We start from the raw sequence: 27,016 nt of genomic DNA on the forward strand, positions 1-27,016 counted from the left end.
CCACCACCACCACATTGGACTAAATAGCTTTTCCTGATGCTCTGTCAGCTTTAAAGATGTTCCACGTTCAAAGCAGGGCTATTATGCTACAGGTGCTGACTATCTTCAAGGGTTGAATTTCACCCTTAGTAATCAAAGCCCAAACCCTGCTCACGTTGTGTATGTAAAAAATCACACTGAGCTTGGCTTTATTGCAATTATCACGTGGGGTAATGTGGTTCACCTCTGTGGGTTGTAGCTGAGGGCCTCGGTCCTACAAATTAGAGCTGGCACTTTTCAATCCCAAATGGCTCTTGCAGGGAGTTGAATTCCTCAAGACATTATTCAGGAAACTCTTCAAATTGTCAAATACGCTGTCTGGATGAGAGATGCTTTCCTGAACTGGGACCTCAATTCCTGCGAGGATTATGGACACTCAGCAAGTGGCCAGCTGAGGCACTTGACCAGCAGGTCCAGCCACTTCAGCCTCTTGTACTATTCGTGGTGACCCTAAGCTAAAACCCAGTAAATCTAAGAAGTAGTGGGCCTTCTTTTCAAGAAGCTATTTCAGGACAAGTACGTTCAGACCACTGTGTTTTCTGTTTATATATAAATTCTTTGGCAACAATTTTCTAGAAAGCAGAATAATTTTCTCTATGTAACATTTTATTGTTTCCCCATGAAAAACTGATATCTTAAAAAAATCTATAGCACTTTCCACTATAAATAGTATTGTTCCAGATTAAGGATTAGTTCCTCCCTGAAGGAAAACAGATTTTTAAAACCTGGTCATTATCTGATAACTGTTTATGCAGCAATGTTAAAATAAAACAGAAAATCATTCAGTATGTGGTTTGTCATTCTCGAGAATGTTAGTGTATGTTTATATAATAAAAACAACATAAGTTATCCTAGTTTGTTTTAAAAACCTTAGTAGTAGAAATATATTGCTATCTGCAGATTCATAAACAGAATGCACTTTTTCCATCTAAGTTCAAGTATTATTAGAATATTATTATCACTATTATTATTAAAGGAGCTCTGAATCCTTGCCAGTTTGCCTGTCTTCACGTTGTTTTGGTCTTTCTGAGAAACAACGAGTAGCGATCATTTGTTCGTGAGCAAAATCAACGTGGAGCTTCGGTAGAAGACGGCCTGGCAATCCTTCAGCGGCTTTAGAAGAGCGTATTTGAGACTAGTGGTAGAGATGCAGTAGTTGTGTGTTTTCTTGCACAGCTGATGAACTTAATTCCTTCCAGGTTCTCAACATTCAGTCCCATTTAAAGGAGAAAGGTGGGAAGAACCCAACCCAGACTTATGCCACATCAGGATATATCGTCTTCATTTCTTCCCGGTACTGTCAGTTGCTCGTAGGTCGGCAGGGTGTTATTAGGGAGGAAAAGATCCGAACTGATGTTGTTGCCTCTCTGAGATGATCTGTTGTTCCCTTGATCCCCCTGCTGTCGGGAGACCAGGTGATGCAGCATATCTGTAATGAGGTTCAGTTTCTGGTCCATTTGTGTAACCTAGGAAGGCAAAGGGAAGCTTTGTTTAGTAGCAGCACATGAGAAAATTGCAACAAACCATGTGATACAAATGCGATATTAAAATGACAGTCTTCTTAATTAGGACCACAGCAACCTCTGTGAAGACACTACAGATGCACAGTCCGTCAGACAGAGCATTAGAAATGTAATGCAAATATATATATTTATATTTATATATATAAAGCACCTATCACCATATTGATAAACATTCTTTGGAACCACTCTGGGCAGCCCGTTCCAGAGCCTGACAACCTTTCGGGGAAGAAGTTTTTTCTAATGTCCAACCTAAACCTGCCCTGGAGCAACTTCAGACCAACCTAGGAAGGCAAAGGGAAGCTTTGTTTAGTAGCAGCACATGAGAAAATTGCAACAAACCATGTGATACAAATGCGATATTAAAATGACAGTCTTCTTAATTAGGACCACAGCAACCTCTGTGAAGACACTACAGATGCACAGTCCGTCAGACAGAGCATTAGAAATGTAATGCAAATATATATATTTATATTTATATATATAAAGCACCTATCACCATATTGATAGCAATAGCTCAGAGTTGGATGAGGACAGGCCTGTTAATACTCACCTTGGGTACGTAGTGTGACACTCATTTTATACCTGGATGAACGCATGACAAATGGGCTTTTAAAGAGATGGGCTGGGACAGAGAACTAAGTCCCAGCACTGAGTTTCTGTGGCTTTTTGTTATTATTATGTCCACATTTTATTTTAAACATGACAAACTTCTAACACGCTTATATGCCTTAATAATATCAATATGCTCTAGTAAATATCTGCTCTCCTTGCAGTGATCTAATCAATGCTAAGCCAGGACTGACTGATGCTCGTTGTTACATTTGGGCCCAATTACCAGCTCAGGCCACAAAACGCCCCACAGATATTTTTGCTGATGCAAATGTGGAGCAGCTGAGGTCTGTGGCAAGGGCTGGGAGCGGGGCATGATTCAGTTTTACACGCTCACCTCCCCAGTGACACAGTGTTCCCTAGGACTGCCACTTGAATGACGTGATTCACAGCAAGCCAGGAGCTCTTCTAGGAGGCGTGGAAACTGATTTTTCAACTGGGGGGGCTGCAGCCTGAATCCATATTGCTCATTTTCTTCTGCCTTCAGACAGAAGCCCCTTAAATTATTTATCTTTTTTGCCTTTTTTTTTTTTTTCTAAACTTTAGGAGAAATACAATGAAAAATCAGGATACTTAATAGAGAGCAGGTTATGGATTTGTCCAAAATTTAGACTTTATTTGGTGTATGCTTGTGGTATCCAGAGGAAAATCAAGAATGAAATGTTTCTAGGAGCACCACAGGTTCAGTCTCTGTTTTCTTGCATTTTCCAGTGAAGAAGTAATCTGTATCCCCCCTTTCATCTGGCACAGGATGCCTCCTCTCTGTGCTGCCTCCAGCGTACTGAGCCAGATGTCCTGAGGGGAAGATGGGCACTTCCAGCTTCAGTGTCATGCCCACTCTCTGCCCCTTGGCACGGCAAGCATTGAAATTGGGCGGTAAGAGTCTTTCTTACGGCCTCCTACTCCCTTCTATAAGCCTAAAGAGAAAGCCACGATTTTGCCATTGTAGTCTCTGACCCATCGACCCACAGGGATCCAAAACCACTGAGTAACTTGTAGGCAAAAAGATGTAATAGGTTTTAAAAGGGGGAAAGAAAGCAAGCAGGAAAAAACGTGATAGGAATAAATTGCTGCCTAAAATATCTGCTAGAAAGTAGTGAAAGGCACATAAAACCGCCGGAGAGAGCATGAGTGGGAGCAATTTATGTGTGCCTGGCTATCATCCAAGTATCACACAGGATAGTAAAAGACAGTAAGGCTGAGCAGAACATCAACAAACCTGGAGGATTTCAGCAGAGACCAAAATGTTTTTCCACCGTAGAGAAAACGCTGTTTTTTTAAAACACTTTGTACAACTGGTAGGGAAGCAGATACAGTGATTTAAAAATATGAGGTGCCAGAGATTTATACTTTGCAGCTGGCTTTGAAAACATTAGGCAAAGCACCCTAGATGGTACATGAAACACCAGTAATTCTGGATGGAAATGGCTGTTGAAAGATGAGATTCTTCAGATGAAGAAGCTGAAGAACACAGAAGTTCAAGATTTCGAGATGAAAATACAGATGGAAAATCGACTAGATCATTGGGTTTTTATTTCGTCACTGTCTGTCCACTCCCTTTAAAAAAAGGCATGCTTTGCCCAAATGGTGCCCATCACAGACGGCAAACTCATGCCCCAAGCGTGACAGTACAAATCAGTGCTAGTGAAGCCTGCAAAAATCCCCCACTGCCCAGGTATCGCTTGCTTTCTGAGGCAGCTGCGCTGGAAGGACGGAAGACTGCAGACAAACAGCTATCTTCAGCGTCCGAAGGACAACCTTTCCGTGAACAAGCAATGTCTTTTTGCTAATTATTCTAAATTAACCTGGGGATTTCTATAGATATATTTCTTAATTTGTGATTCCAGGCAGGGATTACCAGAGGAAACACAGACTGAAGATATATCTGGAAAATGTGCATTTATGAAACTCTTGCAGAGATGAGCTATTGAACATGACAGTAGATTGGACTGAGATCTGGATAGTCCTTCAAGAGCTGTGCATCTTGGTGATGAAGTACTGGAGAGAAGTGAGATGTGAATATTCTTGCTGGGAAATAAATTCCCAGAGATAATAGTCTAATTTTTTTCTAGGGAACAAGGTTTGGCTGCTGCAGCTGTGGAGTGCAGGAGGCCCACAGAAGCAGAGGCAGAAGCTAATTACTGTTGAGCTGAGCCATATGAGATAAAAAGGAAAGACCTTCGTCTTCCCCATTTCTGCTTATCAGGGTAGGGCTCTAAAGCCACAAAGCTGTTGTGGAGGGAGGTCCAAATAGTTGGTTGTGTTTAATTGCTGTTTACTCAGTTTTGCTTTCCAATAAAGCAAGCCATTTCCCAGGGAGTTCTGCGCCCGTGAAGGGCTTGCTCCAAGACATGCTGAAGTCAGTGGTAGTTTTTGGCAATCGCAGACTTCCAGTGACTTCAGTGCGCTCTGGATCAATCTTGGACTGAACTGTCAATCCCAAATAGTAACATATTCTTTGGATATTACAAGAAAAGGAGCAGTCTGGATTTCTGTACATTGCTCTGCTCATGCTTCTTGGGACTGGATCAGAAAAGACGACATTTGCAAATGAGATGGCAACAGGATGATGGGCCCCCACCCTTGCTTCTGCCAAAGGGGTGTCCGCTTGAAGTATGAGACATTTTAAAGAGACATTTAAAAGCCACCAGAAGGCAACTTCTACTGTCATCACAGGCCTCTGATGTACAAAAATAAGAGGCTTGCTGGTGAATGGCCTTGCGTATTAGCATGCCCAATCTGCCTGTCCTCATCCAGACACGCATCCTGAAACGCATCATTTGCTTGTTTGCTGCAGAGGTAATTATACCCGCTAGGAAAATGTCATTGTGTGCAATACCCTCTTCGTTAAACTAGCTTTATGCACTTAGCATGGAGAAATGTCTCATCTCCCCCGAATCATACTTTCAAACACATTTACTTGATTAGAAATTAGCTATGATGCCAGAATGAATAAAAGTAAAGCAAACAGAAAAACTGCTGAGGTTGCTATAATCTTAACTGCTTTGGACAACTCCGATCCCTCTACTTAAAACAGCAAATAGCGTTAATTATGTAGAAAAATAACTCAGACTGATTTGTTTCTTTTAGGGAAAACTAAGTAAGCTCTTTATAGCTGATTTATGTTTCATTAGAGGCATGATGTTTGGATGATCAAATTCTTTATATGCAAATAATTTCCTTTGTATTTTATAGTTGTTGGGGAGAGGAGGGAGTGTTTGAAACTCTGCAGAAATTACACACTACAGTTATTCCTAAGTCTTACTGAAATATTGTACGAAAACAAGATTTTTCCATCCTCTGAGATAAATTTTTTTTTTAAAAAAAGATCCAAGGCTCATAGATTGAGCACAGATGGAGAGAAGCAGATTTAAACACATTTTGAACCTGGTTCATAGAAATTAATAAAAAAATCTCATCTGTGCAGTGCACTGAGGAAAAAAAACCCCCGAACTTATTCTTCACAAAGGCTGAAAGATTAGAATGTAGGAAATGTAGCTATGTTACAGAACAGATTTTTTCTCTCCCTAAAACGTCACAGAGACACATGACGACTCTGACACCCCACCCCACAGGCTAGTGGCGATGACGTAGTTCCTATGAACCACAAGGTCCTCTTAGGTCATGTTTTCAGGAGCAGCCGTCCTCTACAACTGGATAAAAAGTGACATGCCAACTTTTATAAAGGTATCAAAGGCATTCCAGGAGGTGCTAGCGGACAAGACAAAGACTGTTCTTGTGATGAGAGAACAAAATATTGAGCAATTTATCTATTAAAATTCTCCAGATCTTCGTGTTATATTAATTTTAAATACCCTGTAATTTTGAGCATTCGTAACAAATTCATGGTATGATTCAGAACATAAAATATAACAATGAATTTCTTTCCTTGCTCTTTTTAAAAACAAAACAAAACAAACCAAAGAAGCCTGAGAAGGCTCCAGGGACATCTGCAGGAGAGTCTCTTTCATGCACCCCTGTAATGAAGAGCTAATGAGCAGCGCTCTGGAGACCTACTCCCCAAAATAATTATAGGGTTTTACTGGGAAGGGGCAAGGACAGATGAAATTAAAGAGCTGAGGGGAATGGTATTTTCAGCCATGGATATCCCGAATAGTAAGGAAGTCGAAGGACAAAATTAGGAGTTTGGCATAATTTAGGCCACAAAGACCACAAATAACTAATAAGTTATGCCAAGTGCTGCTCCATGATCTGGAGGCATCAAGGTTGATTAACGCTGCCCATTAAAGCTGTCTCATCTGCCCTTCATTCTCATTGTGAGAGATTTCAAAAGTAAATACTATTAAGGGTAAAAATCATGGGCCCTTTGGACAGAATGGTGGTTTATAACTACCTATGTTCTTAATGTGGTTGGCTGATTAAACAAGTAATTTGTGCTCAATCAAGAGACTTTTTATCAGCACAGTGCTTGCCTGGTGGTTCAGGGGGGCTCTGCTTATTCTTAATACGGAAAGCCAAGCGTGAAGCTGCTAAAGGAGAAGAGGAAAACCAGAACGCAAGCTACACTTGGCTGAACAAAAACGTGATAAAAGCAAATTTCAGCTACTTTTCCAATGTTAGACTCCCAAGTCCGCTATCCTGACTTATCTTGAGTAGCATTCATTCCTGAGGTTGCAGCTTTTTAGCTCAAAGAGAACCAACTCTTCAAGGCACCTTTTCAAAAAAAGTGAAGACGACTGGGGAGATCTCTGTGTATTTATCACTCCTGGTGGCCTCTTAATAAGGAGGACCCCAACACTGTAGTGTGGCAAACTTCTAGGGAAGCGCATCCTCGTAGTAAGTGGCGCTGTATAGAATCCCTAGTGCGTTCACTATTCATTACTATACTCAGTAATGAGCTAGATTTATATTTCAGAAAACCACACAAAAATGTCCTTTCTGTTAACAAAATCGTTGTCAGGCACACTAATGACTCAGCTGAAGAAAAGAGGCGAGGCAAAAAATATTCCAGAACTTACAATACCTGTTAATAGCAACGATAGGAAGGAAGGCATTGGTATCAAGCAGTACTTAAGAAAACAGCGAGTGTGTTCTGCAAGCGAAGGTGTGGTTATAAATCATGTTTTTCTTTGGTGGAATCTATCCTATTTAAGTACTGTTCTTGAGAATATTTGGGGAACCTTCAGCGAGCAGCTTCCCTGGCTCCTCTTCTTGCTAAGTCTCTGCACATTTTGGTATCTCAGTATTTCTTAAAGTTAATACTTTAGTTTTGAGGGCCCTGTGGACAGGAACAATACGATGTTAGGAGTGGCTTTCTAGAGAAGCCCGAGGATAGGTATGGGAATCTTCACAGAGGATTTATTATGAACATTTCTCTAGAACTATAATAGTGGCAGGAAAGACCAATAATTTCAGTACTATTAAAGAAAGTTTCTTCAGGTACATGATTGTTCAAAAATCATGGAAAGAGTTCTTTCTTCCACTTACAGTACCCAAGATCCCAGATTCTTGTGAATCCTCTTATCAGTTTCTGGCTTCAATTTGTTTATTTTGTTGCCTGAGATTAGGCAGCAGTCTTGCTGGAGGTTATATACCCGTCGCTGAGGTGTTTATAGGAGACGGTAATCTGCATGAAGGAAGATTTGTTCTCCAGACTGTCTGTACTTTCTCTTGAGAGTTGGCCAGAGAAGGGAGCATGTGTGCAGTGTCTGGGGAGGAATGGAGGAAGTGGAGCCACTGAGAAAACACTCTCTTCTAACACAAGATTACTCATCGCTAGAAAAATATAAAGGCTGAGCTCCTGAGGAACAAAATTAACAGGGTTTGAGGGTTGCACGTGACAAGTCACTTTCTAGTCAATGAAAATATTATATGAACACTGTATCCACTGTCTTAACTCACAAATAAAATGCATAACTTTGAGACAAAAAGCATCTTTGGAAAGAGGCACTTGCTACACACTGTGCCTGAAAATCAGCTCTCTTCCCCAAAGCCATCAGTGCCAATCTCTTCTTCGCTTTGACATACTAAAAATCGTTCTGTTTTTTCAGTAAACTGAGACTGCTGCTGGTCTCATCTTACTCTGTATTTTTATAGTAAAATATTTCTCCTACACTTCTCAAAAGTGTCAACCCCCCCCTTTTTTTCTTGTAGTAGTAACCCTTCAATGGCTGCTGATAATTCACCATTAATCAGGCTGTGCCGCTTGCACTTTCGACAGAGGGTGATGACCTGGGACTGGGAAGAAACTGCTGAGCCCTTGAGTCTGGGTCAGTTCTCAGGAACAACCAGGATTTACAAGCCAGTCGCTGGCTCCGACCCTCCAGAAGTTACCTTGATACCAGTGAACTGCTATTAAAAAAGTCTTGACTTGGCATACTAAATTCCTAATGCACCCTATAGAAACTTGGATGTGTCACACATTTTTCTTAATTATCTTGGGAAGTAAAACCAACTGATAACACCAGCTTGTGGCCATTTCATTACTGACTATAACGCTTGTGGCATATTAAAATAATTTTTGTTTGTTTGAAGAATTTTGCCCAGATTGTGCAGCACAAGCTCTAGGGTACCAGATGCTCAAGCTATAGGAAATGGGAGAAATGACAGGGTTGATTTATGCAGTCTTTCTTTCCGTTAGAATTGGGAAAACAATTTTGATAAGCAAGTAACTATACTGCAGAGAATTCTTTTTCCTTTCCAAATGTCCTTTTCCCCAAAGAAAAACATCTTTTTCTAAAAGCTTCCTCAAAGTTTCTGGAAATATGACATCTCTGGTTAACTATTCACTCAGCTCCATCTCCTTCATGTGGATCTTCATTACTCTTAGAAGAGTGTAGATTACAACCATAATGCTATTTTTCAGATTAGACGTCTCCCTTAAATTCTATTTGAAACCGACAATAGCAAGAGACATGCTCTGACAAGTCAAAAACTGAAAAACCGATATGAAAAAGCCACTTCAGTTATATGTGATTAAATAAATAATGTAATATAAAATACAGCAATATATGTTACCAAACACAGAATATTGGCACCATGTTCTTGTAACCGCCTCTTCTATGATATGGCCATTTTTCCCCAAATGAAAATGCAGATACAGCCTTCAGGAGCAGCAGCAGCTGAAGAAGATGCTATGCAAAAAACCAGAAACCTTCACAGACATCTTTGACTCTTTCCAGCCACTTACACGCAACTCATGTACATAATCCTTATGCAAATAAATGCTGTGGATCGGCAGCAGGCAAAACTTCAGGTACAAGAGCAACTATTAAATGAGACCTACAAAGGAATAAGCAGCCACAAGAGATGCTGTGCTGATGTAAGAGAGCAATTCCTTTAAGATCTTAAAAAGGATGAGAAATAAATAGAAATCAAAAGTTACAAATACACAAGTTGATTTGGTTTTTACATGTCACCTTCAAAAATTACCTGGCTGTAACTTGCTGCTTGCCTAAAGGAAGCGAGGTAAGATGAATATATACCTCTCCTCCTAACAAGAAGGTCAGTAGGGCACTGGCAAATGGAAGAATTAAGTTATGGGAGAGCGAAATACACTTGGCCATGGACTGTTATAGAGTACAAAACCTCAAAAGGTAGAAAGCTTTTGGGGCAGTGCTTATATTAGAAGTGGAGAGGATTCAGAAAGGCCTGGGGGTAAAAAAAAGTTGGAAAGGGATGACATAAAATGTTGCTAGTCAAGACAGAAATGAGGACCACAATGGATGTGGCTGGAGGAGATGGTAAGAAGCAGAGACTGGGTATGGCTGCTGCTTGAGAAGAGACAGCTGAGAACAGTGGCCTCGGTTCAGCGCTTTTGTGCCTGCTATTAACAACCTCTTGCAAAAATATTTGGCTTATTTAAAACACCCAAACCTCTGGAAATCAGCTCTTCCTGAGAATCTTTCTTTAGCTCTAGGTGTAGATTCAGGCCATGAATTGCTCCCCAAGCTCCCAGGCCAGTCCTGCTGGCCTCACCGCACCGAGTGCATCCCCAAATGTGCACAATGCTCGCGAATCTATCTGGCATCCAGAGGGCTATAGCCAAGCAATTAAAATTTGTGGTTGACTCTTGTTGTAGATAAATGAGACAAGACTTAAAACACATGGAAATTTTCAAGTTAGGACAGTGTCCAAAATCTACAGTCTTTGGCCCAGCACTGCCTCAGGATACAGCATTTTTTTCTCTAAAATATTACAAAGGTCAGATATTTATTTTTTTAACCCTTTCCTCTAAACTAACAGAGTAGCAGTAGATGAACAAGGGAGCTTGGAATGTTTTCCTCTCCTTGCATGAAGCCAGCAAAGTGAAGTTTAGGGTCTTGTTTCTAAATATAACTTTTATCAGAAGCTACTACAGAAGATAAAATCCCCCTATCCTATTAACTGAATACTCTGGATTTTTCAAGAATTTACTTATCTTCATTTACTACAGCCACACCCTCAGGAAATAAAAACTCTTTGACCAGACACAACTGCCTTCCATTTCCATTTAAAAATAAGACACAAATTGGCAAGAAGAGAGGGATTCTTTCCTTACAAGTGAATCAATGATATCAGAAATATGAGAAGTTTATGCATCTGCAAAAATCACTGGACATCCATCTAGTACCATCATCAGAAACAGTTTCCCAAGTTATGCTTAAATTGAAATCCAGCCTTATGGAGGATGTCAAACAGGCTTGAGATAACACAAAATATAATGGAAGTCTAGATCAAAGCTGCCAGAAAAAAAAGCCCCTTATCTTTATGCAATAGTGTGGATATAGTTCTAGAAGAAAAGCTGGTTGTTAGTGCATCTTCTGTCCAAAGCACTGGGTGAACCTGCGTGTACCGGTACGGTAGCACACTGCAGTAGGTATGTACTGTTATTGCTAGCACAAAGCAGGGAAAACCATAGAATCATAGAATCATTTAGGCTGGAAAAGACCCTTAAGAACATCAAGTCCAACCGTTACCCTGCCATCCCACCACTAAACCGTGTCCCTAAGCACCTTGTCTACCTGTCTTTTAAATACCTCCAGGGATGGGGACTCGACCACTTCCCTGGGCAGCCTGTTCCAATGCTTGACAACCCTTTCTGTGAAGAAATTTTTCCTGAGGCACTAAGGTTAATGGCCCACCTTCAGATACCCTAAACATTTTTAACTTCAGCTTGGAAGGAAGAGCTCTAACAAAACCTTGAAAATCTTTTCCCCTGTCCTGGGCAGATCTTCAGGTCTCAAAGAAAACTTCAAAGCACTTTTCCATTTTTAATGAGACAGCAGGTTGCAAAACTGATTGCTTTCTCCTTCTCAACCACATTCGCGTTCAGCAAAACATTCCTACGTTGGGTCCTTCTGGTTGAGCACCCCAGTGCCTATCTGCAGAAGAAAGACAGACTCTCTGCTTAGCTAACAGGCGCTTATGTTTCAGATGCTTCAGTTCCACAGATGTGAAGAAAACTCCCCGTGGTACTTGCCTCTGGAGGACTCTTTCTGCTGGTTTAATCACGGCAGTACAGCCTCTAAGTATCACTCCATATTTTTGTTGTCAGAAGTTTGGCTATCAGACAACAGCTTTCCCCTAGCTGTAGATTCCCATTTCCAGTGTGGAACAGTGGCATATTTACAACACTTTAGGGTTAAAAAAAAAAAAAAGCAAAAGACCCAACTAGCATAAAAATATGTCCCAAACTCTTCTCCACAGCAAAACAACCCCCAAATGGAACCACCCCCACCCCCCCTCACCAATTAAAGAAAACAAAAGTGACTAATCTTGACCTCTCTCCAAAGGGGAATGTTTTGCTTCTTGAATCCTTGGCTCTGGCTCTCGTATGATACTGGGACTATGACTAATAACCTCTTGCCGGAGTACTGCTGATAATTTCACCATTGAGTAGCTCTTCTTGTTCTGGATCATCGTAACACGCACTTAAGTTGCCAAGATTTTATTTAAAAAAAAAAAACAAACCCCAAAGAATAAGATATACACTCATAATCCCCAGTGTTAGAAATACATTTTTCAGCTTTAACTGTTAGGTTTTGCCTCCTTCCTCCAAACTGTTATTTTTCAGATGTCTGCTACGAAATGGTTCCCTTTTTCCTTTCTTTCTCTCAAACACTTTTCCTAATTCAAAACAGATTTGAGACTGCTGCTCTTTTTAAAGTAAATATGCCATGTATCACATCGCGTTAGGTCAGCATCGCTTATGTTATGCTTCACACTTCACCCGAATGAGGCATCCATACTGCTTTTCAAAGGGAATAAAGCCAGCCTCGGTGCACTGGGTTTTCTGGTTGGAATGGGAAGTGAGACACATCCCCAGGTTGTGGAGCTGATCTTATGGCACGGCACGAGTAGGGAAGGGCACCACTATCTGCTTTTTGCTTAAAATGTTAAAAACCAAGATGACTTCAACTGTTTTTTTCAAAAAAAGATTTTTGGCTAGTTGCTTTTTTAGCATCCATAATCTACTCATTATTTATGATTTGACAGTTACTATATAGTCAAAAAAAGTGCCTAAAATGAGCTTAAAAAATAATAACCATACTATGACTTCTGCAGCAATCAAAAATGGAAGGGGAAAAGGAGGGGGGGAGAAAAAGGGAGAGAAGCACTTATAACAACAGTGAGTTTTGAGATTCCCCGAGGGCTGCTCGTAATTAAACCAACGGCAACATGAATCTCTGTTTGATGTGGTCACGAATTTGTTTTCAAAAGAAAAATCTTTAAAAAGATTCTTTCAAGAGAAATTTTTAGAGAACAAGCTCAGCATGAATAATTAGACCAGAAATACTTTGATAAATATTATTACGGAGAAGTCACTTATGGGCCATGGCATTTGAAGGTTAGAAATCCTGGTGATAAATAAGGTGGCGCATTTGCACCCATTCTGAGCACACAAAACCGGGGCTGTCCTCTCGTATGCTTGAGCCTGCTCCTCAGAAAGGAGGCGGCCTCTTGTTTTGCCATTGCATTAAGCTTTACAAAGACACAGAGGCAAGACAGAAAATTTCAGTGGGAAAACTCAGTGGAACGAAAGAAAACCACACACAATTCCAAAGGCACTTTTCATTCCCAGGGGCTGCACAGAGATCAGAGGTGAAATTTATTGGTGATAAAAGTCTGTGAGCCCACTCTACTCCCCCAGCCTTTCCAACCGCCATTCACTTCTGCTGAAATCATATCCTTGGAAATATCTCCTTCAGAGTACTCTAAAAATAAAACTGCTTTCGTTTTGTAGAAATGTAAGCACCCAGCAAAACCACTGAAATCCGGAGAAGATGCAGGGGCTCTGCACCCTCTAAAATCAAGTTGCCTTGGACACCCCAAAACCGCATTTGTTTCCTGACGGCTTCAAAAAGCGGAGGCAGATACAATCAATCACAAGCCAGCAAATAACCAACGAGTGAACTAGAATGTAATATATTTACCAGTGGAAACCCATGTTTAAAAGGAAAAGAAACTTCTTGTTGGCTGTCATGGTATTATTCATAAAGGCAAACTAGTAGATCTTGTGGATACCAGGAGCAAAACTACAACAAAGGCAACCAACTGCTAATGAAGAAGGGTTTTCAGTCAAATTTCATGGGTCATACAAAGTCATTACCATGCCTGCAGGAGTTCAACAGCTCTGCCAGTTGAATTTGGGGGAAATGGAGTGATTATTTTGTTATGCATTTTGTAGTTTTAGACATTTTTCTTTAAATTCCAAGTTCCAAAGCCAACCAGCTATGCAAGAATACCAGCTTCAGTTTCCAGACTTAGCTTCTAACCAAAGTTATTGCAGAGGAAACCTCGAAAACAGGTCTTCTGTGTACACCAAGGACTCAGAAAGTAGATTGTAAAAACTCTGATATCTGTTTCCTTTTTTTTTTTTTTTTAAAAAATACAACCTTATGGCTTTAAGCCAATTTCCTAACACTTTGGGGGCTTGACTCATTTGAAAACTAAGAGACAGATCATTTGGCTGCTGCTGATAACAAGGTGTGTGTGGGTTAACTTTCCAAATTGATTCCATTGCAGGTTTCCCTCTGGTTTTGTGTCAATTAAAATATTGAGGCTCTTCTCCATAACATTTTAAGCTATAATGCCTTAAGTAAGTACACTATAACTACAAGTATCAGTAAGTAAAATATAAGTAAGCTATAAGTTTCTGATAAAATGTTTCTGATAAAATAACGTGTTTGAAAAAATTAAAGGATGACAAAGATACCAAAAAATCCTTAGTGCTTTCTTTGTCAATAACTTCTAGGAATAGAGCCAGGCTGGGCATTTATTTGGACTGGTAAACCGTAACTCAAAAAGTGGATCTATTGGCAGTGTAAGCAACTGCTCAGTGGTGGAAGCAAAAGGCTCACAGTCTTTCCTTGCTGATTAATCATCATGACAGGCTTGAAAACTAAATGATCTGCCTAGCTCCAGATGTTAGATGTGCATCCACCTCTTGCTATTCTTCTGCTTCATAGGCAGTAGCCTTGGTTGTTCATTCTTAAGATAATGATGATCATTACTATTCAAAACAAAAAGGATTTGGGCTTTGCAATTTTATCCTGTGATAGAAGAGGCTTCTACATAAGGTAACACAGTACGTAGAGTCCAGACGTGATGAAATATTGGAAGATCCTTCAGGCAGAGGTGGTGACAGTCTTGCACATAAAGCTTTGTGACTGTTCCCTTCTCCACTCCTACCTCCTACCAGAACTGTTATCAATTGCACAAAGGAGAAGTCTGAGCATGTAGTTGGATCTCTCCCCTTAAGCCCCTGCCATTAAGGGCTCCACTAGCCCCTGTTAAATCAGTAACAAAATGTACCTCCCCTGGGATGGGAGGCAGCATCTGTTTCACAGCACATGGTAATGCTCCACAGCATTTACAGATAGGACCAAAGAGTAGTGATGCGACGAAAGCATGGGAGAACATCACGGTGGCAGAAAGAAGCTACCAAACCCTGGCTAAGACAGACACGGAGTGCCACAAGGATCTTCAATGGTTGCAGGTGATGAGAGGCATCACTTTAATTGTCATCTAAAGGGAGGTCCTCCACAGAGGGACCATGCTTGCCTTGGGCATCAGTCAGGAAGGACTTGGTTGACAGGGGCACTCCGGGAAGGGAACGACCAAGAATCGGCACCCTGCTTTCTGAAGCAAGCTGCAGCCTGCTCCTCCCGGAGATTGATCATTTGTGTTCACAGAAGCCAGACCCTGCTTTACTTGGAAGATCTGAGTATCACCACACAAACTGGTTTAGCTGCAGGCATTTCTTATCTTCCCTTCGTGTATTTTCCTTGAAAGAGGGAAAGAAGTTACTATAGAGTTACTTACGTTCTTTTTTCTGCTAATCTCTTTTGCTAAGCAATATCTTTCCCCGCATCCAACAGGGAGAGTAATCAGCTACTCAGCAGAGAAATTCATTCACCCTTACTCATGCAACCTTTGAAAAAAGGTTCAGATAGCACCTACTAAAGACTCTACAGATTAGAATGCTAACTTCATTCTGAATTAATGAAGACATTTTCATCCATTTTCATGGATGGCTTTATGTGATTTGGCTAACAATTTTAGCTCTGACACATCTGCTCTGAAATGTGAAAGGACTTTAATTCAGCCTCAAGCATCACAGTTCCTTTCAGGTGTAAGTCGCTCCTTTTTACTTCACAGTACCTGCATTTTTTATTTATATATTCAAGCAACACTCTTTTCAAATCAAGAAATAATCTTCTCAAATTATACCTAAGCTTTAAGATAGATGCTGAACAACAGTGGGAATAATAAAAATGATAAAAATACCAAGTGCTTCTGTTTTCATTTTCGACCTCCGAGCCTCAGAATGCTTTATGATACCCAGTACTCACAGCTCAGGAAATGGAAAGAACAGAAGGTGAAACGGCTCGCCTCGAGTCCTTCAGAAAATGATGGCTGAGTCAGGAACGGCACCCACGCTGCCTGAAATCCCCGCACTAACCACACCGAAGCATCTTTCTAGACAGGGCATGGACTGTTGTGACGACACAAGTGTCTGACACTGCCTTTTAAAAGCTGATTTATGGGGAAGGCAGAGGAGGTCTGGTTGCACTTACGCCTCTCTGGCTCAGACAGCGCTCGCAGTGTACATGTGCAAGTGAGAAGACCATGTGTGACCAGCTCTGATATGCATTATTTATATAACAGTTCTACTGACTGAAAAACTAATAAATCCACAGCCTGCAGATGATGTGCAGACATACAGACACATCATCACAAATACCACTTTATTTATTTTATTTTCGTCTTTTTTTTTTCGTCTTTTTTTCCCCTGCTGCGGCACAACGGAGCATCTAGTACAACAGCAAAACGAGCCTCTGGCTAGAGCAGCAGCTTGTTTAAATCACAGCGTTTCTCCACATACAACTGGCACGTAGGAGTAAGTGTCATGTTCCAGGGAAACACTTCTATGTGAGTATTTCACATAGGTCAAACTTTGTCAAACCCGTTTGCGACGCAGTGCTTGCAAGGTGCTCAACACCGCCCTTACTCTCCAAGTGCCCTCAACTCCCACCCAGTGAGCTTTTCAGTGAGGATGGTCCATGTATTTGGGAAGAAATATATGCGGAACACATAGTCTATAACTTTCCATAACAGTGATTGCGCAATACAAGAGGTCAAAACGAGGTTTCTCTCCTTACGTATTGTAACTATGGTCCATTTATAATTCTGCAGTTAATTTAGGGCTTGTATATCCGTGCTGGACAAAGCAGCTTGCCATGTGTAGAAAATGACATGAACTCAATCTTTGCAGACAGTCCCAGAGCCTAAAAATGCTTTTGTTAGTACATTGAACACCTGTACTAATTACGCACTTCACTCACTCAGGGGTCATTGCTCATGGCAAAGGTTTTAAATCAGCCGCTCCAGGAGACAGACATCATTATATTTCTGGAGTACAGCAGTCATTCTGCTGCTGCAAAATTAGGCAACCCTGGAACCATACTCACACTCTGAAGCGCTCAGCACTTTCTTAACTGCCTCCTATGTAAATGCTAAAAAGGTTTTCAAGGATGCAAATGACCAAACACACAAATTCTTCATAAGGTAGGAACTCTTACCATTCAAGCTAAAGGCAATGAATCGATTCATTCTCTATCAAATTATCTCTGAACTCTTTAATCCCTTTTTCATCTTGTAGTTTACAAGCACACGGTATAAATTTTCATGTAGATGCAAATTTTTTCTACCATTTGTGTGACCCTTCCCAGCCAGATTCATTAGGCAACATCAAAAAAAATAAATCCCTTGAGCTCTGTGTCCCCCCTGAACCTCGCTCTGTCCCTCCACTATGACTCAGGAAGGGGACATGTTTTGCAACAACGTCTTCTAAATATACAATAGTCCCAATTTGCTTCTTTCACCCCAGAGTAAATGAGGAGTAAACTTATTGATGTCAATGGGATTAAGGCGGTATAAATGGCCTGAAAACATGGATCACTGTTAGCACTCGGGAGAGTACACTCCAAAAGCTTGTCCACTTGCACATGACATATCCCCTATAGTAATAGTATAGAGCAAATAGCACCTATCACTGCAAAGAACTCGTATGACTAAATGGCGTGTTGTTTAAAGCAGACCTTTCTTCCATGCACAGAGACAGCTTTTTCTTTTACTTTTTCAAAAACGACGCCTGTCATGCAAATTCTAGCCATGTCTTCATTCTTCTGTTATTTAAATCTCCTAAAACTTCACAACTTCATAGAAAACATACTATAAAAGAAAAAAAAAAACCCAAACCCAAAGAGAAAACACCAAACCTGGCAGGGTGTATTTGGAGAAACTATAGTTTTGGAAGAGAAACTGCAAGGTTTTTAGCATACACTGTAAAAGCAATGACAACCAAAAGGTTATCTGCAGTGTAATTTAAAGAAATGTGTTTGCATTGTTTTCAGATAAAACAATCCTGAGCCGCAGGACAGAAATGAGTTTGTGAATCAGGAGTGTAAATTCCCCGTGCTGGGAATGTGGGAGCCATCAAGGAGCGCAGAGGATTGAGTCAGCAGTTACCAGGACACATACACACAGTTCGGGCCACTCAAGCCTCCAAGCTGCCATTTATCATTTCCTGAGAGAACAGTTTCTTGGCAAGCCTCCTTTAAAAACATTTTTTTTCCAAAACAACCAACCATTCCAGCAGGCTATGAATACCACTATAATTTGGTCTATTTTTCATATCAAGTAGACTATGGGCTCTGGTTTTCAGTTAATTAAAGAAACCTTCTTTTCAGATTTCCAAACGTTGCTTGCAGCAGGGCAGATCCCACAACGAGCCAGCTCTAAAGCAGCGCCAGTCGCAGACCGAACGGTATGGAGATGGAGGAAAAAAAAAAAACCCAAACATTAATAAAACCATGGTCTGAAGTTGCAAAGCCCAGCTTACATAACGCCAAATTCGGTCGCCCTGCCAAACGTTAGCTTTTGTCTCTGATGAAAATAGCTGTCTTGGGCTCGGCTGTATTTCGTACTCCCGAATGTGCTCAGAGCTGTCTGTCAGAATTTGAACTCCATCGGTTGTTATTATTATTGTTGTTGTAATTATTATTATTATTACTACTACACAGTAACAGCACTTAGGAGCCTCATCTGAGATCAGAGCCCTGATGGGCTACAGTTGTCCACACAGAGAAAGAGAAACATCCCCTTGCCTTGAAAATTGCATGATCTAAATAGATGAGATAAAAAAAGGGGTGGGACAAAGATCGTATTTTCATTCCTGTTTTATACATATGGAACTGAGATACGGAAGGATTAAATGTCTTGCCTGTGCTCACACAAAAAATATCTGGGGCAAAAGCTAGGAATTGAACCAAAGTTTTCAAGTTCAAATCAACTTCATCTTCCTTCATTAACCCTATGCTTACTAACTACAAGACTATACTCAAATCTGTATTTATAAGCTGAGGCATCAGAGCTGTGTTCAGCCTTTGGGCATACAGGGCCTAAGCGCAGGAGGGGAACAACGTGCCTCTAACCTCTGGCAAGAATAGCCAGTTCACATAGCAATAGGTACTTGTGGCTTTGCTTCTTGAAGCTTTAGGAGAACCAAACTTAGGAAATAAAGCCCCATAGTTTGATTTGATATTTGGTGAAGGAAGCCTGGATTCTGCTACTTCTCTGCAGCGTCCACTGTGCAAGCAGCCACAGAAACAACAAACTGTGCCATGCTTCAGGAAAAAAGTAAATAATCATTTAAGGGGTTTCTCTAAACATCTGACCTGCAGTTCACACATTCTTACTAAAAAAAGAAAAGGGGAAAAAAAAAAGAGTAGTTATGCATGTTTTAGTAAAGAACTATTATATCACTTCTCTTCAGAAGACTTTTCTCTTCTGAAAAAAAGTAGTTTTCTACTTCCAAAGTAGTTTTCTTCTGAAAATCAAGTAGTTTTATTTATGTTTTGAATTGTTATTTAGAATCATAGAATCGTAGAATATCTAAAGTTGGAAGGGACCCATAAGGATCATCGAATCCAACTCCCCGCTCCTTGCAAGACTACCTAAAACTGACCCATAGGACTAAGAGCGTTGTCCAGATGCTCCTTGAACTCTGACAGGCTTGGTGCCATGACCACTTCCCTGGGGACCCTGTTCCAGGGATTGACCACCACCTCAGTGAAGAACCTTTTCCTAATGTCCAACCTGAACTTCCCTTACGCAGCTTCATTCCATTTCCTTGTGTCCTACGCTGGTCACCAGAGAGAGGAGACCAGCACCTCTCCCTCTGCTGCCTCCCTCTACCCTAAGAACGTGTGATTTTAGAGGCTCTTACTTTGGCCAAATAAAAAGTCAAGGTTTTGTTTTGTTGTTGGTTGGTTTGTTCGGGTTTTTTTAAGAGAAAGAATAAATGTACCTGAAATTAGGACAACTTCCAGATGAATTTCAAGTCTTCATTCTAAAGTATCGATGCAGGAGAGCATCTCAAAACACTTTCAAGATTTAAAACTAATCACAATAATTATGGGCAAAATTACGTATCTCTTCCTAAATTTCTTCTTGGAATGGCTGACGCTTTTCAGTTGATACATTCCCAAACATTTCAGTTCGAGATGCCCAAAATGGAAAACTGCAGGTCAGATGGTTACAGATGCACACAACTAAAACAAAGCCTTGTATTGGGAAATGTTTTATAAAGTCTTGATAAGGCTCTGAAGCACTCCTAATGCCCAAGAACAAGCAGGTGAGTACACATGATAAATCCCAAAATACGTTTAACTGCTTCACTACTTGGCTTCAATACCACTTTGGATACTTTTACAGAAGAGAGGACTGACATTACTTGCCTTGGTCAGTGAACAGAGTTTCTGTTATATGGGAAATGATGGCATATCACAATTTTTTAATGTCTCAAAATCAAAATATTGGGATACTTCAAGGAGTGGAAATTGCAAACTATTTTAATTTGGAAACATATAAACAGCTTTAGCTTCATAATGAATGTTGATAGTACTGAAACATTTCATTAAAAGAGTAAAAACCCTATCACTACCCTAAAGTGCCTAAAAGGAATAAAAAGACAACATAACAGACTAAGTGCAGCATTTCAATATCCTTGGGTTAAAATACTGATCACAATGAAAAAGTCTAAATCAATGGATCAATGGTTCCAAGAAGGTTTGACTGAAAATGTCACCCAAGTAGCCTTGTTCACATATGACAACACAGAGGTTTCTAATGGGAGTTCTACTTTTTTTCCAAAAGGCTAATTTTTGCCAGCTCTACCTAAACTAAGTCGTTTAGTTACTTTTTGAATAACAACCCCTCTCCCTGACAAAACTCGACCATTTCTCAGTCCTTACTTGCCATGGCTTTCCCTCCCGAGACGTTGACACAAGTGCCTGCTCATTGGGGAGGTGCTTTGGAGCGGGCCTCCGAAGAACCGCCTGTCATGACGGCTAACTTTAAAATCAATTACAAAACTGCAGAATTTCCTGTTTCTGTTAAGTGGCTCTAACTAGCTCTTTCCAGCAGAAATCTCTGGAGAAGCAAATTGTTTTTCCCTCTACAGAACTGCAACTGCTAATGCTGCAAAGTAACATGACTGCCAAAACACTATGCGTGGTCCTTGGACGGTTGAAGTGGACCTTTCCATCTCCAGCTTTGCCCAAGGTGAGCAGGCAGCAAGTCCTGCCTGGGAGCCTTCCAAAGCAGACTGTGTTTTGGGACCACTGTGTGAAAACACAATAGGATGAGTGTCCACTAAAGTCAGTGAGACCTTTGCATTGACTTTAAAAGGAGCAGAAGCACAGTTGAGGGTAATTACTTTTTATCAACAACACAGTTTTTTGGGATTAGCGCTCGGGGCATTCAGGTCACGACTGGCCCTGGAGGTGCTTCAATCCAACCAGTCAATTAGTGTCAATGCTAGTCAAGTTTTCCAAGTTTTGATAAAAAAGTCTCTCCAAGATTTTTACTTGTGGAAATGGGTGGAAAATAGAAATCCATCCAATTATTAGAAGTGAAAATTTTCCATTAAACTCTGGTGTTGTTGAGTTTCAGTGATACAAGAAACCATCTTGATCCTGTAGACCAATTTGTTAAGCCAGTCTCGTACATGTTGATCTGATTAGCAGGGTAAATACAGAAGGGAAAGAAAACAGTAAGAGCCGGTCATGTGGTTTTATGAGACACGGGTCACAAATCTTAGCCCCAGTTGTCTCTTGAGGACTGTATCAAACTTGGGTTTACCAAGAATATCCCTGCTCAAGAAGAAACGCAGCAAGACCTGTAAGCTGCATGAGATAACACAGCTCTGTGACGCACCCAGCAATACCAATGGAGGCTCGCAACCACACCTGATGAGACTAACGTACCACCAGAAACACTGTGTAGGGGGAATTTAATACAGAAAAGGAAGACGCTGAGGAACACTGTGTGGAAAATCCAGTTGCACAGGGCAATTCTGGAAAACACAGGGGGCATCACCCTTTGAAGGAAACTTGCTCAGGGACTCCAGCACGTTCTGCCCACTTTCCAGGAATGCTTGCACCTTGATTTGTATTCAAGGAGTTAATAAGGATAACATTTATTTCCTGGAAATCAGGGTGTGCCTGCTGACTGTCTGAAATGCTTTCTCAAAGGAAACCTTTACCTCTGCTTCCGCTAGGACTCTTGTACCAGGCCACCGACTCGGCTGCTAGAGACCCTCCTCCACCATCCATAGGGATCTCCCTCTTTGGCTATAGAGGTTTCTATAAAGTTTTTAAAATCCAATGTTCTAGACAGGCTCTCTACTCTGTGTAATTATGACATTGTTTCTGATATGAATGGTTCTCCTTGCCACAAACCTCCTCCCTGCCTTTCTCCCAAAATAAAAAATCCTGGTTGAAAACCAAAACAAATAGTAGATTTTTATCACATAGAATTTGTTAATAATACTTTCCCCGAAATAGTTCCCAGGCCTTTTTTAATGCTCAAATAAAGGCCCAAACATTTACAGCCAGCACTCTAAGCCAACTAATAATTTATTTGAGCCATACTGAAAAGCTCAAGAGGGATTTTGAATGAAAAATCTAGTGAATAAACTGATAGCCAAATACTGCCTTGGAGTCCTGCCACTGTAATACACTGGAGGCATGGAGCTCTGCCGGTGACCAAGGCACACACTGAAAAACAAACAGTCAATCAGATGATAGTTAAGTCTTGTCAATCTAAAGCAGAAAAGATAATGTCTTTGAGTAAACCATGAGCCTTAATATTTCCTAACGTCAGTGGCACACAGATGACTGGATGTTAAACTCCTACGGCCTTGATTTTTTTTTATTTTAACAAAAAAGATATTTAATCATTTGACAATAAGATAAAGAAAGGTAAAAGTCTGCTTTCAGAACTTCATGGGAAACTTACTACATGGAGAATTCCCAAAGATTTTACTGAGTGTTACAGAATACGCATCTACAGACCAGGGTTAAATCTCTTAGTATCAGATCAGAAAAGACAGGTCTATTTAAAGTCACTTCAGAACTTCAAAATTGCTTTGAGGTAGCTAAACTGAGATGATTTTTAGGGCTCAGGCTGCCATCTTGCCAAATAGAAAATAAAATATACGTCAAGAAGTAGAGAATTTTTGGGCGCATAAAGAAACAATCTTCTCAACTTAGTAGTTTGTTTAAAATGTCTTCAAATTCACTATTTTGCAGCTTTGTGAACTTATGACCATGAAAAAGGCCATTCTGTGACTGAAAAGATTTTTTCTTCCTCCTTCTGTTTTGTCTCAGATTTTCCCCCTTATTTTGTAGCTGAAAGAAAATGAATTCATAGAAGAGCAGCAACATGAAAAAATAGTCTTTACAATTTACTGCACGGTAGTTTGTTTCCAATTTTGCAATAGATTGGAGTTTCGAGCACCCTGTGGCTTTGGCTGGACCGAGAGGACTGGTTTAGCCTTGATTTGAACCTGCTGTTTACAACACGCTGCAAGCCCTTCCCACACAGCAGACTTTTAGTGAGGGCTGCGTGAAAAAAACCCTCACTGCTAACCAAAACCAGGAAAAAAGTAAAACATTTTCATGTGTATATTTTTTACAATTGCTTTTGAGTGCAAAATGAAAGAATTTATATTCTGAGAAAATACGCATTTTACTCTGACAAAATAACCGTGCTGCTCTTTTGCTTACTTTTTGGCTTGCGTGTAACGTATGGAAGATGTGAGAAATTTCAGTTGTAGCCTACGAAGAGACTGGATGTCCAAACCGTTGCGGTCTTTGCAGCGTTACTGAACTGGGCTCCTGGTGACTTTTAAACATTCTGCCCCATGAACCACCTCGGGGATCTTTTGTGCATGTGTGTATGCACAGGAGTGTATTTAATTCATTGTTTCACCTTCTGAACTACTCGGAGATCTGGAAATTACTTTCAACGAGCGAACAAACTGTTGGAATCATCTCTGGAACTTATCTCAACCTCTGGAGACTCCAACATTGAGCTAAATACACCAGGAAGCCTGGATTTGTATTTCAGCACTTCTGTTTCTAACTACAACCCAGAATCAGAGATGAAAATGAACAGGAAAAACAATTTATAGCTAGAAACAATTAAAAGATAATTTAGCAAGGCTAAATTGTATAGCATTTAATGTGTCCCAACTGTCCCTTTCCTGCGTACACTAAACCCTAACCAAGACTTATGGATGTGAACAACTATGTGCACCAAGAATACTCCTCATCCACTCCAAAGGTGTTTCTCAAGACCAGGTTGGATGGGGCTCTGAGCAACCTGATCTAGTTGGCGGTGCCCCTGCTCACTGCAGGGGGGTTGGACTAGATGACCTCTAGGGGTCCCTTCCAACCCAAAACATTCTATGATTCTATGATTCAGGGTGCAGAGAGAAGTGCAAAGGTACGTCTTGGTGATGCCTGGGCTCTACAGCACACTCCATCTGAGAGCTGCAAAACAACCTGAAGAAGAAGGTTGCTGTTGTAATTAGAAGTATACTGCACGGGCTCATGAGATTTGGGTCAGTAGGATCTTGAGTGGATTGTTTTAGAGAAAGATCTCTGAGGTATGCAAAGAATTTAACTACTAGTCCCATGGTTTCGCATCAATTTTTCATCCTGAACTGCGCACGCTTTCCCCTGTTGCCACAGTTCCCAAAGTGTTACGTACTTCTTTGACTCCTAACACCACTGTTGGGGACATCAATGCATCTTGTCTGCTGAGTGTTCACATTGGGCCAATGGACTCCTACCAGCTATAGAGGTGGGAGGAGAACAGATTTACAATTGCAAAGGTGGAGTTGAGCCTCCCAAATACAAATGAACTGGAAGCAAACTTCTGAACTTTGGGAAAGTTTAAATCTGTCTTTTCTCAACTCACAGCCCTCTGACTCCATACTCATCTCAATGGCTCACTGCAGTTTGGGGAGACAGGGAATAATATTTTTATTATTCCCATTCTACAGATGGTCGAACTGAAGCACTGCAAGGTTTATTGACTTATGCGGAGTTGCACAGCATGCTTGAATGGAAGCAGAACCCCAGCTGGCCTGATTCCCACTCCTGGGCTTTTAGCCGTTACACTGTATTTGCTCCTTTTAACATCTGATTATTTTACTGCTCTAATCAGCTCCCCATTTTATACTCAAATTATTTCTTTACGTTACATTAAATCCCTTTGTCACGGTACCCGGACAAAACTATAGACTTTTTTTTTCCCCCCCAGCAATGCATGGGCAGAAATTTAGTTTCTTTTGTTTAAATGCAAACATGCATAGGGTCAGTGCGAGGATCGCGCCACTGAGAAATTAATTCTCTCCTCATTTTCATGTTCACAACATGAATTAAATTAAGAGCAGAAATCAGTCGTTAGTATCTTCCCTGTATTTACTGCAAAACTAATAAAGCATCACATTTTAAGTGCTTGTTGCCGCATACTTTTGTTAGCGTATCACCTCTCCCAGTACCAATGACTAAACAACTAACACAGCCCAGTAATGTTTTCCCTGTATGACTCTCTTGCTTAAGCAAATATGAAATAGCTGGGTCTTGGCTGAGGCTGTTATATAACAGCGGGAACACTGCTGAAGCATCTTCCAAAAGTGAGCTATTTATCTGGCCAGGGAGCTTGCTTCCCCCGCCCCCCCCCGGCCCCCCCTTCTTTCTTTCTTTCTGTGCGTGCTCATGAACCTGACCCAACTTGTTTCCAGAAGAGACTCTGTGGTTGTTGTTGCCAGACAATGCCTGCAATCATTTTTCTCCAGCCATACATCCAAACTGGGGGGAGGGCGAGGGGGAAGGAAGAGAGAAAAGCTCTTTTGTTTGGAAGTGTGAAGAGCTCTGTCGAAACACTTCTCTTCAGGGTAGTTTTAAGTTGCAGAACTGATAAGAAAAAAACCCAACATAATGATTTCCTTCTGCTTGCTGTGCCTACCCCTCTGAGCATTCTCCTCTGCTCCTGGTGCCCATTAGGAATGAGATAACTCCTGAAGAAAAGACCCTCCCATACCTCATGGGAGATTAATAGTCACTACACACATTTTTTTTTTAGGTTTTCTACTGTTGGACAGAAATCTTGTCCCTATAATTCTCCCCCACACCATCACCAGGTACTTCCCCAAAGGGCTTCTGTCTCCACATTAAATTGATGAAGTATCCCAACGTATCTGACAACCTCTGCTGACCAGGCTGTTGTGTTCAAAACTGATGGACCATGGGCCTTCCAGAGGGGAGGGCCAGTGCTGATTTGGAGGCTTTCTTCCATCCAGAGTCCAAAACTTATGAGCTGGGGAAACTGCCGCTGGCCAGAAACCAGCCCAGAGAAGCTTTTATTGGAAAAAAAAAAAAAAAAAAAAAAAAAAAAATTTTTAAAGGACCCGCAAAAAAAACAAAAAAAAAAAATCTCTTAATGGCTCAGCAATAAAACCATGGATGCTGGAGCATCTGAGAGTCAGAGAGAGTTAGCTCGCTGCTGATTCAACTTGGTTCACAAAACTGAAGGAAATGCATATGCGAAAAGGGAGTAGTTTGCAAAAGCTGTATGTAAGAAGCGATGGAGCATCCAAGCAGGAAAAAGCTCTTGATTGTAAGGAGAGCGGGAACACAAGCCAAACGGTTCTTTCCACACTAATTAATTAAATAATTAATATTCCTGCCAAAAAGTTGCCAACCACCTTCAAACTGAAGAGTAACGTGTTCACACTGGATCGGCTTAGGAACGTAGCAGTTCCTGTCCATTCCTGTTTACAAATTTCTTTTTTTTTTTTTTAATTGAATAAAAAAAGCACCTTTGCTTTGGAAAGAATTTTCTAGCGTGCGACTACTGTAATATATAATAAATCAGTCTGCTTAATCTTTTTGTGAAAGATGAACAAAATAGATTGGGTTTTGTTCAAGTTTGTTCTAGAAAAGAGCTGGACCTAATCCTTTCATAACAAGCCCTGAATCTGT

The 27,016-nt window shown here is 40.8% G+C and overlaps 1 protein-coding gene across 1 annotated transcript in view; it reads right to left on the reverse strand.

Moving 5' to 3' along the window:
- Window positions 1-1,304: 1,304 nt before the first annotated feature.
- KCNQ1 (potassium voltage-gated channel subfamily Q member 1) overlaps window positions 1,305-27,016 on the reverse strand; it is a 320,255-nt gene continuing 294,543 nt past the window's right edge. Inside the window, exon 18 of the mRNA XM_035891041.1 lies at window positions 1,305-1,505. Within this exon, the coding sequence (XP_035746934.1) occupies window positions 1,305-1,505 (201 nt within the window). The remainder of the gene's footprint in view (window positions 1,506-27,016) is intronic.

Source organism: Egretta garzetta, unplaced genomic scaffold (assembly GCF_000687185.1).
Source record: "Egretta garzetta isolate BGI_Z169 unplaced genomic scaffold, ASM68718v1 scaffold133, whole genome shotgun sequence".
Lineage (NCBI taxonomy): Eukaryota > Metazoa > Chordata > Aves > Pelecaniformes > Ardeidae > Egretta > Egretta garzetta.